General features: G+C 48.5%; 1 protein-coding gene across 1 annotated transcript in view; it reads right to left on the bottom strand.

Annotated features, from left to right (window-relative positions):
* Window positions 1-429: 429 nt before the first annotated feature.
* The window catches only part of ATAT1 (alpha tubulin acetyltransferase 1), a 37431-nt gene continuing 24101 nt past the window's right edge, over window positions 430-13759 (bottom strand). Inside the window, exons 11-13 of the mRNA XM_083160009.1 lie at window positions 8430-8521; window positions 3497-3533; window positions 430-831 (exon numbers count right to left, since the gene is read on the bottom strand). Coding sequence (XP_083016135.1) covers window positions 540-831; window positions 3497-3533; window positions 8430-8521 — 421 coding nt within the window. The 3' untranslated portion in view covers window positions 430-539. The remainder of the gene's footprint in view (window positions 832-3496; window positions 3534-8429; window positions 8522-13759) is intronic.

The following is a 13759-nucleotide window of genomic DNA, read 5'->3' as shown; positions in this document are numbered from 1 at the left end:
GGACTATTTGGGCTCTGTGGCCCATTTAACATTGTTTCCTATGGAAAAATCGCGGGCATTGAGGCATTGAACAGTAAAATCGCGTCCAATCACACTTTTAACATTGTTCCCTATGGGAAATCGCGGGCATCGCGTCGCACCCGTTTTTTAGTGCATTTGATGGCCGCGATGCCCGCGATGGGCGCCGTGCTAGGTTAAGAGTACCCAGAAATCCTGAAAACATGACCTGTTCGGAAAACACGAAGGCTGATGTTGAGAACCACTGGTATAAATAAATAAATAAATAAAAGGATTCTCTCTATGATCCAGGATATAGTTGTATAGTAAATTAGGCTGAAACAAGCCATCGGTCCATCGAGTGGTATCGGTAAGCTATGATAATACTATTTGTTGTGTGGGAAGTGGAAGGATATATGAAACAGAAGAATATTGATATAAAACCCTGTGTGATTTATTGTTCTGTATAAAGTGCGTAATGTAAGAAAGTGTCTGTGCCGGGCGCCGCCTCCTGCCCTGCGGCCTCCTGCAATGGCTGCCTCTCACCACGGACGTGTTCCCCGCAGCTCCTGTTTCCGCTTCACCCATTGTGCATTCATTGGTGTGCCCAACACCGTCCATGATGACTGCTCCAACCAAGGAGACTTGGAAACATCTGGGCTGAAGGATTTATTATGTCCCTCGTCTCTTAGTGGGCTCTTATATGTCCCCGCTGTCTGTTGGTTGGACATCGTTACGGTTTGTTCATGATGCCGCTGTTTAACGTCTGTTTGGTCAGTTCCGGGCTGGCCGTTCATATCAGGGGATTCTTCTGCTGCCGGATCTCTTCTCACTCTGGGGAGACATAATGCATTGTTCCTCATCGATTGGTCTTCACCCTGTTCGTAGCCGCTGAGTAACTAGACTTACTCGGGTGACCTCAGCATTCACACAGTGTACCATGCCCATGCGCGGTCGTTCGATAATTGCACGGGCTGATAATTAACAGCCTGTCAAACAGGTCTGAATCAGGCTGTCTGTTCTTCAATCTGTAGTATGACCCAGCACATTTGTCCCTTCCCCTTCTGGGCGACACCGTATGAAGCTATACCGGTCACCCTCCCACGGAATGAAGCTCTAAATGTCAACCCCCCCCCCTTCCCCTGCAGGGCAACTCGGAATGGAGCTATACAGTGGGGATCGAAAGTTTGGGCACCCCAGGCAAAAATTCATTTTAATGTGCAAAAAGAAGCCAAGGAAAGATGGAAAAACCTCCAAAAGGCATCAAATTACAGATTAGACATTCTTAGAGCATGTCAAAAAAGGTTTGGATTTTATTTCCATCATTTACACTTTCAAAATAACAGAAAACAAAAAAATGGCATCTGCAAAAGTTTGGGCACCCTGCAGAGATAGTACCTTGTACTGCCCCCTTTGGCAAGTATCACAGCTTGTAAACGCTTTTTGTAGCCAGCTAAGAGTCTTTCAATTCTTGTTTGAGGTATCTTCGCCCATTCTTCCTTACAAAATCTTCCAGTTCTTTGAGTTTCCTGGGCTGCCTGTGACGCACTGCTCTTTTAAGGTCTATCCATAAATTTTCAATTATGTTGAGGTCAGGAGATTGTGAAGGCCATGGCAAAACCTTCAGTTTACGCCTCTTGATGTAATCCACCGTGGATTTTGAGGTTTGTTTAGGATCATTATCCATTTGTAGAAGCCAGCTTCTCTTTAACTTCAGCTTTTTCACAGATGGCATCAAGTTAACGTCAAAAATTTACTGGAATCTTTTTGAATCCATTTTTCTTTCTACTCGTGAAATGTTCCCTGAGCCACTGGCTGTAATACAACCCCAAAGCATGATTGATCCAAGCCCATGCTTAACAGTTAGACAAAGGTTCTTTTCATTAAATTCTGTGCCCTTCCTTCTTCAAACGTACCTTTGCTCATTCTGGCCAAAATGTTCTATTTTAACCTCATCGGTCCACAGAACTTGATTCCAAAACGCATCAGGCTTGTCTATATGTTCATTTGCAAACTTTAAACGATGATTTTTGTGGTGAGGACGTAGAAGAGGTTTTCTTCTGATGATTCTTCCATGAAGACCATATTTGTACAAGTATCTCTTTATAGTGGAATCGTGTACCACAACTTGTGTCTGACAGATCTTCCTGGAGGGATCATGCAGTCAAACGTGGAGTTTGACTTGCTTTTCTCACAATCCTGCGAGCTGTTCTGTCTGATATTTTTTCTTGGTCTTCCAGATCTTGCTTTAACTTCCTCTGTTCCCGATGACTACCATTTCTTAATTACATTCCGAACAGAGGATATGGGCATCTGATAACGCTTTGCTATCTTCTTATAGCCTTCTCCTGCTTTGCGAGCATCAACTATTCTTAGTTTCAGTGGCCCTTATTCTCAACGGTGCGGCCCGATCAGAATATGCGGCCGCAACCGTGCAGGCGAATCCCCGCCTTCCATACGGATCGCCACCTGCCGTCCGTATGCGGATATGTGGCGATCCGCATGAAATTGGACGGGGATACGCCTCCTCCGTCTTGGGAGCAGCCCCTGCATTCGATGGTCGCCGAACATCGAATGCAGGGCCGCACGCTCCACCAGGTACCGCAACACAAGACCACACGGACACTTGTCCGTGTGAAATCATGTATGGGGGCGGGCAGCTGACATCCGGCGATGTCAGATGCCCGCCCCGTACCCACGCGTCACGGCCTCATTACCATGCATACGCCCCGCGTTTGCATGGGAACGCCCATGAAACGCGGGGCGTATGCATAGGGTAATGAGGCTAAGTAGCCCCTCACGCCCCTCTACGACCCCTGTGCGGCGTATAAAGAATCCGTGCGGCGAAATCGCCTGCACATGCGCAGAGTGACCTCTGCACATGCGCAGACGATCAACATCGGCGGTCCGTCCGCATGCGGGAATTTCCGCACCGATCAGAATAAGGGCCAGTGTTCTACACAACTGCTTAGAGGAACCCATGGTGCTGATTGTTGGGGCAAGGTCAGATGAGTCTGGGCTTTTAAAACCTTTGAGATTGACATCACCTGGTCTTTCCAGACGATGATTGAGAACAATCCATGACACTGCCAGGTCTCAGCTCTCCAAAGGACATGCTATAAACTCTGCAGGGTGCCCAAACTTTTGCAGACGCCATTTTTTGTTTTCTGTTATTTTGAAAGTGTAAATGATGGAAATAAAATCAAACTTTTTTGACATGTTCTAAGAATGTCTAATCTGTAATTTGATGCCTTTTGGAGGTTTTTCCATTTTTCCTTGGCTTCCTTTTGCACATTTAAATGTATTTTTGCCTGGGGTGCCCAAACTTTCAATCCCCACTGTAAATGCCACACCGCCCCCCCTTGCAGGGCGACACGGAATGGAGCTATAAATGTCACCCTCCCCCCTTCATTCTCCCCCCTCCAGGGCATTGAGCTATAAATGTCACCCCGCCCCCCCCCCCCCTCCCCCCCCGCAGGGCCATGCAGATCATTCTTACCCTTTATTGGCTTTATTTTGCTCTTCGTTAATATCCACTAGAAAGTGAAAGAGAGACAATATAAATGTAAGTCAGACGCACACACACATACACACATACATACATACATGCAGCAGTTACAGATATGTTGCACAATTTTCTTATCAGTTTATTTCATGCTGCAAAAGGGAACAAAATAACGGAATATAAACCTAAACCGACAATAAAGCAAATAGTACACGTATAGCATAGGGACAACTACTAAGGAAACTACTCATTCACTGAACGCAGAGGCCAAGTATAATGGACCCCAATAGTGACTATGACACCCCAGTGTATGCAGTCATAATGACAACATTAACACGGTCAACAATTTTCGGGTTAGGCTGCAGCCAGGGCTCGGAGAGGTCTATAGATCCGGTATTACCAGTATGCGGGAGGTTAGGCTGCAGCCTGGGCTCGGAGAGGTCTATAGATCTGTATTACCAGTATGCGGGAGGTTAGGGTTAGGCTGCAGCCTGGGCTCGGAGAGGTCTATAGATCCGGTATTACCAGTATGCGGGAGGTTAGGCTGCAGCCTGGGCTCGGAGAGGTCTATAGATCTGTATTACCAGTATGCGGGAGGTTAGGGTTAGGCTGCAGCCTGGGCTCAGAGAGGTCTATAGATCCGGTAGTACCAGTATGCGGGAGGTTAGGCTGCAGCCTGGGCTGGGAGAGGTCTATAGATCTGTATTACCAGTATGCGGGAGGTTAGGGTTAGGCTGCAGCCTGGGCTCGGAGAGGTCTATAGATCCGGTATTACCAGTATGCGGGAGGTTAGGCTGCAGCCTGGGCTCGGAGAGGTCTATAGATCTGTATTACCAGTATGCGGGAGGTTAGGGTTAGGCTGCAGCCTGGGCTCAGAGAGGTCTATAGATCCGGTAGTACCAGTATGCGGGAGGTTAGGCTGCAGCCTGGGCTCGGAGAGGTCTATAGATCTGTATTACCAGTATGCGGGAGGTTAGGGTTAGGCTGCAGCCTGGGCTCACAGAGGTCTATAGATCCGGTAGTACCAGTATACGGGAGGTTAGGGTTAAGGCCCCCTTACATTATGCGATTTGGGCACGATTTTGCCCGATTCGGATGAATCGGGCCGTGAAATCGTCCCAAATCGCATATGGTGACATCCCCTCCGACCCGATGCGCGGCCCCGTGCGCATCGGATCGGAGATGGGAGGTCGGACGGGCTGCACATAAGATTTGCTAAATCTTATGTGCTGCCCGGAGCCGTGCTCCCCCACAACAGGGGACCTACCAGAGTCAGGCGCAGGGAGCCGGGCAGCATCAGCGGGAGCAGGGGGCGGCGGCGCAGAGTACCAGGGAGCCGGGCAGGAGAAGACGCTGCAGCAGCAGCACTTCAAAAAAAAAAAAAAAAAGGGCCATACAAACGCATAGGAAGCCATAGGAGAGGTCTCAGCCAATCAATGGCTTCCTATTCGTTTGTATGGGGTTTTTCTTTTTTTTTGGAAGTGCTGCTGCTGCATCGTGTTCTCCTGCCCGGCTCCCTGGTACTCTGCGCCGCCGCCCCCCCTGCTCCCTGCCCAGCGGCTTCCTGCCCCCCGACCCCCCTCCTGCCCACTCTCTGTTTGCGGGCATATTCCTGCTGCTGTCCCCCGCTCCCATTGTCCCTGCAGCTCCCTGGGAGTGGCATGTGATAAATCGCATGCGATTCATCACATGCAAAACTTGGCACATGAAGTGCCATCGCATGAGATCCCTCCCAGGGAGCTGCTGGGACAATCGGGTCCGACTTGTCGTTATGACAAGTCGGACAAATGTAAGGGGGCAATTAGGCTGCAGCCTGGGCTCGGAGAGGTCTATAGATCCGGTAGTAACAGTAAGCAGTAGGTTAGGCTGCAGCCTGGACTCAGAGAGGTCTATAGATCCGGTATTACCAGTATGCGGGAGGTTAGGGTTAGGCTGCAGCCTGGGCTCGGAGAGGTCTATAGATCCGGTAGTACCAGTATGCGGGAGGCTAGGGTTAGGCTGCAGCCTGGGCTTGGAGAGGTCTATAGATCCGGTATTACCAGTATGCGGGAGGTTAGGGTTAGGCTGCAGCCTGGGCTCGGAGAGGTCTATAGATCTGTATTACCAGTATGCGGGAGGTTAGGGTTAGGCTGCAGCCTGGGCTCGGAGAAATCTATAGATCCGGTAGTACCAGTATGTGGTAGGTTAGGCTGCAGCCTGGGCTCAGAGAGGTCTATAGATCTGTATTACCAGTATGCAGAAGGTTAGGTTGCAACTAGGGCTCAGAGTGGTCTATAGCTCCGGTATTACCAGTATGCGGTAGGTTAGGCTGCAGCCTGGGCTCGGAAAGGTCTATAGATCCGGTAGTACCAGTATGTGGGAGGTTAGGGTTAGGCTGCAGCCTGGGCTTGGATAGGTCTATAGATGCGGTAGTACCAGTATGCGGGAGGTTAGGGTTAGGCTGCAGCCTGGGCTCACAGAGGTCTATAGATCCGGTAGTACTAGTATGCGGGAGGTTAGGTTGCAGCCTGAGCTCGGAGAGGTCTATAGATCCGGTATTACCAGTATGCAGTAGGTTAGGGTTAGGCTGCAGCCTGGGCTCGGAGAGGTTTATAGATCCGATAGTACCAGTATGCGGGAGGTTAGGGTTAAGCTGCAGCCTGGGCTCACAGAGGTCTATAGCTCCAGTAGTACCAGTATGCAGTAGGTTAGTGTTAGGCTGCAGCCTGGGCTCGGAGAGGTCTAAAGATATGGTATTACCAGTATGCAGTAGGTTAGGGTTAGGCTGCAGCCTGGGCTCGGAGAGGTCTATAGATTCGGTAGTACCAGCATGCAGGAGATTAGGGTTAGGCTGCAGCCTGGGCTCGGATAGGTCTATAGATCCGGTAGTACCAGTATGCGGGAGGTTAGGGTTAGGCTGCAGCCTGGGCTCGGATAGGTCTATAGATCCGGTAGTACCAGTATGCGGGAGGTTAGGGTTAGGCTGCAGCCTGGGCTCGGAGAGGTTTATAGATCCGGTATTACCAGTATGCGGGAGGTTAGGGTTACGCTGCAGCCTGGGCTCAGAGAGGTCTATAGATCCGGTATTACCAGTATGCAGTAGGTTAGGGTTAGGCTGCAGCCTGGGCTCGGAGAGGTTTATAGATCCGGTATTACCAGTATTCGGGAGGTTAGGGTTATGCTGCAGCCTGGGCTCGGAGAGGTCTATAGATCCGGTAGTACCAGTATGCGGTAGGTTAGGCTGCAGCCTGGGCTCGGAGAGGTCTATAGCTCCTGTAGTACCAGTATGCGGTAGGTTAGGGTTAGGCTGCAGCCTGGGCTCGGAGAGGTATATAGATCCGGTATTACCAGTATGCGGGAGGTTAGGGTTAGGCTGCAGCCTGGGCTCGGAGAGGTCTATAGCTCCGGTAGTACCAGTATGCGGGAGGTTAGGGTTAGGCTGCAGCCTGGGCTCACAGAGGTCTATAGCTCCGTTAGTACCAGTATGCGGGAGGTTAGGGTTAGGCTGCAGCCTGGGCTCACAGAGGTCTATAGCTCCGGTAGTACCAGTATGCAGTAGGTTAGGGTTAGGCTGCAGCCTGGGCTCAGAGAGGTCTATAGATCCGGTATTACCAGTATGCGGTAGGTTAGGCTGCAGCCTGGGCTCGGAAAGGTCTATAGATCTGGTAGTACCAGTATGCAGGAGGTTAGGGTTAGGCTGCAGCCTGGGCTCACAGAGGTCTATAGCTCCGGTATTACCAGTATGCGGGAGGTTAGGGTTACGCTGCAGCCTGGGCTCAGAGAGGTCTATAGATCCGGTATTACCAGTATGCAGTAGGTTAGGGTTAGGCTGCAGCCTGGGCTCGGAGAGGTCTATAGCTCCGGTATTACCAGTATGCGGGAGGTTAGGGTTACGCTGCAGCCTGGGCTCAGAGAGGTCTATAGATCCGGTATTACCAGTATGCAGTAGGTTAGGGTTAGGCTGCAGCCTGGGCTCGGAGAGGTTTATAGATCCGGTATTACCAGTATTCGGGAGGTTAGGGTTATGCTGCAGCCTGGGCTCGGAGAGGTCTATATATCCGGTAGTACCAGTATGCGGTAGGTTAGGGTTAGGCTGCAGCCTGGGCTCGGAGAGGTATATAGATCCGGTATTACCAGTATGCGGGAGGTTAGGGTTAGGCTGCAGCCTGGGCTCGGAGAGGTCTATAGCTCCGGTAGTACCAGTATGCGGGAGGTTAGGGTTAGGCTGCAGCCTGGGCTCGGAGAGGTCTATAGCTCCGGTAGTACCAGTATGCGGGAGGTTAGGGTTAGGCTGCAGCCTGGGCTCAGAGAGGTCTATAGATCCGGTATTACCAGTATGCGGTAGGTTAGGCTGCAGCCTGGGCTCGGAAAGGGCTATAGATCCGGTAGTACCAGTATGCGGGAGGTTAGGGTTAGGCTGCAGCCTGGGCTCGGAGAGGTCTATAGATCCGGTATTACCAGTATGCGGTAGGTTAGGCTGCAGCCTGGGCTCGGAGAGGTATATAGATCCGGTAGTACCAGTATGCAGTAGGTTAGGGTTAGGCTGCAGCCTGGGCATTGAGAGGTCTATAGATCTGGTAGTACCAGTATGCGGGAGGTTAGGGTTAGGCTGCAGCCAGGGCTCACAGAAGTCTATAGATTCGGTAGTACCAGTATGCGGTAGATAAGCCTGAAGCTAAGGAGCCCAGGATCCTTCCTATGGGACACAGATACTGCTGAGAATAATGACAGAAACTGCGTATTCCTTTTAACATCGGCAGTAACAATATATTTTCGATTTGTTAAGTTCCTGAAAGTCATCTTTTTTCATACTGTGTATGACGGCACCTTGGCAAATACTGATATGTACAAACAGCGGCCTTCTACTTTTATATACAGTTTGATTAAAAGACGCATTCCATATGCATGTAATGTTATATAGGACAATACACTGTAAATGTACACATACCTGTAGGTGGCGCTCTGGTGAGAAGCGGAGGAGACCTGTAGCGACTGTATCCGCTTTTCTGAGCCAGGAGTCCGCGGGAGAGATTCATATCGCTGAGAGACAAAGTGACAGAGACAGGAGGGGAAAGAAGGATCGGGCAGCAGAGACATGCGGATGGGAAGAGATGGAGGATGGACGGAGATGAGGAAGTTAAAGGTGATTGATGTGAAACGCGTAGGACGCAGAAAGCAGAGAATGAGGAGAGAAATGACAAATGGTGACATCCACCCTCACGTGTGTCTTATTCTACAACATTTCTGTCTTCCATCTGTCTCCCTATAACCAACCTCCTACCTAGCATCTTAATAGGATATCAGTTGATTGCAGAGGATCATTGGATGCCCAATTAACAGCGCATGTTACCAACGTTGCAGGAAAGCCTGTCTGGCATGCCAAGTCATTGACTTGAATCAATAAATGGCGACAGGGGCAGCACTCTTAATGCAGCGCAAAACCTCCACCTTGGGGACAGATCTGATCTTGGCAGCTGTCAATCAGAGAGGATTCAATGGCAGAACGGATAGCAGTCAGCTAATGTAATCCATTTATCACATTCACATGACCATAGAGGTTTCCTGTTCTGGGATGTGACAAGTGCTGTCTGTCATTAGGTTACATTGCTGGGACATACAGCTTCCTCGCCCACCCGTGGTTTCTTATATGCAACGGACTCATTACATTTAATATATCACAACTGACTTCTTTCAAAGAATAGTCACAACTTCAGCTGGGACCTTAAAGTGTAGTTAGAAAGGTGTTAACCGAGTCCTGTTCTACTGCAGAGGGTCAACCCATGGAATTTGGTCTCCCCCCGCCCCCACAATTACACTATAAAGCCATAACTAATGAGCAAATAATAGAGGGACCAAATTACTCCTTTGTGTGCTCAAATATGTCATAACAGAAAGTGAAAATAATTTTTGCAGGGACACTGATCTGTTTCAAACTTGCTGGGTATGGAGAGAGGGAGCTGTGAAGACAGAGATTGGAGGTAGGAACAGATTGTGACTGGGGTTGGGGTGGAGAGTTTGTGGGCTTAAAACGGTCACAGCGCAAACTGAAAGTAAAAAAAAAACTGCCACATCTCAAAGTGAAAGTACAATGCAGAAGCCGGGCTTTTATCTAGTGTGTAATAAAAGGATTAATGCACCCCCCTGTATATTATAGATTTGAGCATTGCCTTTGGATTACTGTGGCCTTTATAGCACCGGCCTACAGCCTTGTACACAAACCAGTGACTTCTAATACATACCTCCCAACGTCCCGATTTTTGGGGACATTCCCGCGTCCCTCCCGCGGCCGGCAGTGTCCCGCGGCGGCGGCGGGGGGGGGGCATGTCTGTGAGCTGCTGGGCATGCCCCCACAATGACTAAAATGGGGGCGTGGCCTCGCGGGAGCCACGAGTATAGGCCACGCCCCTACAATTAGGCCACACACCCCGAAAATTTTTGCCCGCTTCTGGGTGTCCCAACTGCTGAGGACGCAAAGTTGGGAGGTATGCGAATATTCATATAATATAGAGAATACAGTAGATATTGCATTATCACTTATAGAAAGTCACTGATAACCTATGTAGCACTATAACTGTAGATGGTTATAAAAGGTCACTTCTAAGTGCAGAGTACGATATACTGCAGAACACAATGCAGAATTATTTCCCAAATGCATTCTTCCAGCCAAAACACATTCATAAGTACATAATGACTTGTGCCGGGCATCCTGGTAATTGCTGGGTTGTCATGACGTTGGGAACTCTGGATCTAGAAGCGCCCGGGGATGTCTGTAGGAAACAGGCAATCTATTGTGTCTGGCTGCTTCGCTCATATATCCCGGGGTACGGCAGTGACTGCAGCTATTCAGTCATTAGCCAGAGAACCGGGAGGGCAGGCACCAGTACAGGCAAGCCGAAAGGAAGCTCACTACCTTAGCGGGTTCAGCAGGTGTAATAAAAGATTAATAGGGTAGGAGGGCAGTGCGAGGTCAATCCCGTAATGATAACGTTACTAAGAACGCTATCTGCAGCACTGTAAACATGATTTACAACATCGTTCTGGATTATAAAAGGTGCGTTCCGGATGACTTCACTAATAAAGGGCCTTACTTGGAGATGGGCGCCGTTAGCACAGCTGCTTCATCTCTGTATTCAGAGGCTGTGCAATAATATGCTAATGAATTTATGAGGCCTACACACAGGGAGATGTGCTGAGCTTTCTGAGCACAATCGTTCGGCGCACAGTTGTGTGACAGCACTGAGAAATCTGTCAGTGTTCTCCGATGAGAACAAGCCCCGACACCAGCGATTATAGATTTATCCAGCATGATGGATATTAATCGCCTTGCGATAGCGACGCGCAGGGCAAAAGCTCGCTTGATCTTTATTTTCAGTATGAATACAGACTTTGAAAGTGGGGCCTCATGATCCTTCTGACTTTTTGGGTTTTAAGCAGGAGGGGTCAGAAAAGTTGGGGTGGGGTTTTACTTCAAAGTGATATCTAGAGATGGAGTGCAGATCATACTTGCAGGGGCACGGGATGCACGCGCGCCCCGTTCGCCGCCTCCCCCGTCCCCATCAACCGCCCCGAACCCCCCTAACCCTGCCTGTCTCCCTGAAGCAGAGACGGGTAGGGTCATACCGCCCAGCTGCCGAGTGACTGGGACGCGCATGTCTGATGGAGTACCTCTCCGCCAGCGGGGACGTTCTGGCGAGCGCCAGCAATGAAAGAGAGGGGCTCCATCTGTATATTGCAGTGTAAAAAAATAAAGCAATCAGTATTTTCCCTGCACGGAAACAAAATAACTCACCCAAATCTAAATATCTGCACAAGTTACATCTGCCCCCCTGCAGTGCACATGGTTTTGTCTATTTGAGAAGGAATTTGCCTTTGCGAGTGAACCAGAATAAGGGCCAAGGAGCGATGGAGGGGCATTTTCGAAGCGATTTATTGCTTCGAAAATGCCCTGAAATCGCCCCGTGTATAGGTCCCATAAAGAGGCGTTGGGTAAGTAGACACTTCCTGCCAGTTTCTGAGGATGCAGCATCGGACCATCCGACTAAGGATGTTTGGTGACATCACGCTGGCGGAGACAGTGAAGTGGCTTCTGAAGGTGCAGATACCGGGGGTCATTCAGGTGCAGATTATAGGAAGCGCACGGTCTCTACATATAGAAAGTAGTGGTGAAAGTGACAAATATTTTTCTAACTCCTTAATTTTCTATAGAAAACAATCTTGGTTTTATCGGTGGGGCTAGCTGGACAATACGGGGGGGGGGGAGGGAATAAGTTCCCGGATAGGCAGTGCATAGGTAGTGTAGACACAATCTGAGGGGTCTATTTACTAAGATGGGAGTTTATTGAAGATGGGATGTTGCCTATAGCAACCTATCAAAATCTACTTATTTAGCACCTTCTAGAAGATAATAGATAGAATCTGATTGGTTGTCCATAGCAACATCCCATCTTCAATAGAACTCCCATCTTAGTAAATAAACCCCTGACTGTCCGGGTGTCACCTGTAATCTCTGACTACAGTTATTATGGAATGTTAGGGCACAGAACAGTATATAAGCAGCAGCAGCAGCATTGCACACCGAAGAGGTTCTCTTCCTTCAGAAGCTCGTTATGGAGTTAAGCAGAGGCCACTGGAGAGCCAGGACCTTCTACCACTACAAGAGTGGTCTGCAAGAGCAGGAGAGTTCTAACCAACTGTGATCTGCCTCCGTAGAGGAAACTCCCTCCCGAACCACTGTGTTGGTGCAGTTTTTCAGAATTTCAGCACTGGAGAAGAGCGCTGTGGACAACCGGGTTCCACCAACGAGGACAACATTGCTATTGTGCAGGCCATACTTTAGGTGGAGCCCATGGTGACCTTGGCCCAGTTATAGAACGAGATCAGGATAGACCCCAGATAGATAGGCATGGCAAAGCAGATGGGGCTGTTTCTGTAGCAAAGACTGGTCATGTAGCTACTATACCACTGGTGAACTGTAACTGGAGACTTGTATAACAGTCAATCTCTTCGGCAAGTGCTGGAAGTAAATTCCAGGCTCAGTCCTAGAACTCGCACTTGTGGTACCCGTCTCCATCAATATGATTCACTTATCCAAAAGTCCAAGAAAGTGGTGGATTTTCTGGCCCATGATTACACCCAGGAGCATTGGCCTTCATCGTACAGTCTAGACATGGCACCCTGCAACTTCTTTGTGTACCCCAAATCAAGCACAATATGGCCATCTTGAACCAATGGAAGCTGCAGTGGAGATCTTTGTCCAGCAGGTAGAAGACATAACTTCTACAGACTGGTCAAGCTGCGTCACCAAGTAGTTTGAGCGCATTCAACTTTGTATAGATCCACTGACGAATACTTTGCAAAAAAATTGAATGTACACTTTTTGTTTGTATAAATAATACTTTATGCGCATCCGGGAACTTACTGCACTCCCCTCGTACATGTATACATATATTTTTTAAACCCGCAATAGCGACAGATGATTAAAGACCAGATTTTGTTGACTTTATAGGCTCATATTGGAAGAAATGATCTATATTGTTGTTACGTTAAATTTCTTTGCATTGTTGCAGTCAGAGGTCAGACGAGCCCCCATCTGAAAGAGGTCATCAGGATGAACAAGCAGACTGTACGGATTAGATTACATAAATCAACACCCCCTGGGCTATCAGGACAATTGCCCACTACTGATTGCGATTGGCACAGCAGATTGTATGTATGTATATATATGTATAAATGAAAGGTAAGAGGCAGACCATCAAAAGTGATCCTTTGGGTTGAAGATCAATTAAATAAAAGTAATAACCTGCAAATTGCAGCATGCTTGGAGATTTCGGCAATTTAGTGGTGAAATCTGAAACAGCATTTTTTTTTTAAGAAAGGGAAATTACAGTTGGGACATAGGGGTTTATTCTAGTTCATTCTTTCTGACAAAATCCTTCTTAGATGGACAAAACCATGTGCACTGCAGGGGGGAAGATGTAACATGTGCAGAGAGAATTAGATTTGGGCGAGTTATTTTGTTTCTGTGCAGGGAAAATACTGACTGCATGATTTTACACTGCAATATAGATCTCTCTTTGAAGAAAAACCCCACCCAAATCTAAATCTCTCTGCACATGTTACATCTGCACATGGTTTTGTCCACCTAAGAAGGATTTTGTCAGAAAGAGTGAACTAGAATAACCCCCATAATGTCTACTAATCTGTAATTTCCTTCTGCATAATCTCGTGACTGTACGGAACCACATGCTTTGTCCTTTTAAATTGATATACAAACCCCCA

The sequence above is a fragment of the Crinia signifera genome, chromosome 9 (genome assembly GCF_055691185.1).
Source record: "Crinia signifera chromosome 9, ASM5569118v1, whole genome shotgun sequence".
NCBI lineage: Eukaryota > Metazoa > Chordata > Amphibia > Anura > Myobatrachidae > Crinia > Crinia signifera.
This window is presented reverse-complemented; position numbering and strand designations above follow the sequence as displayed.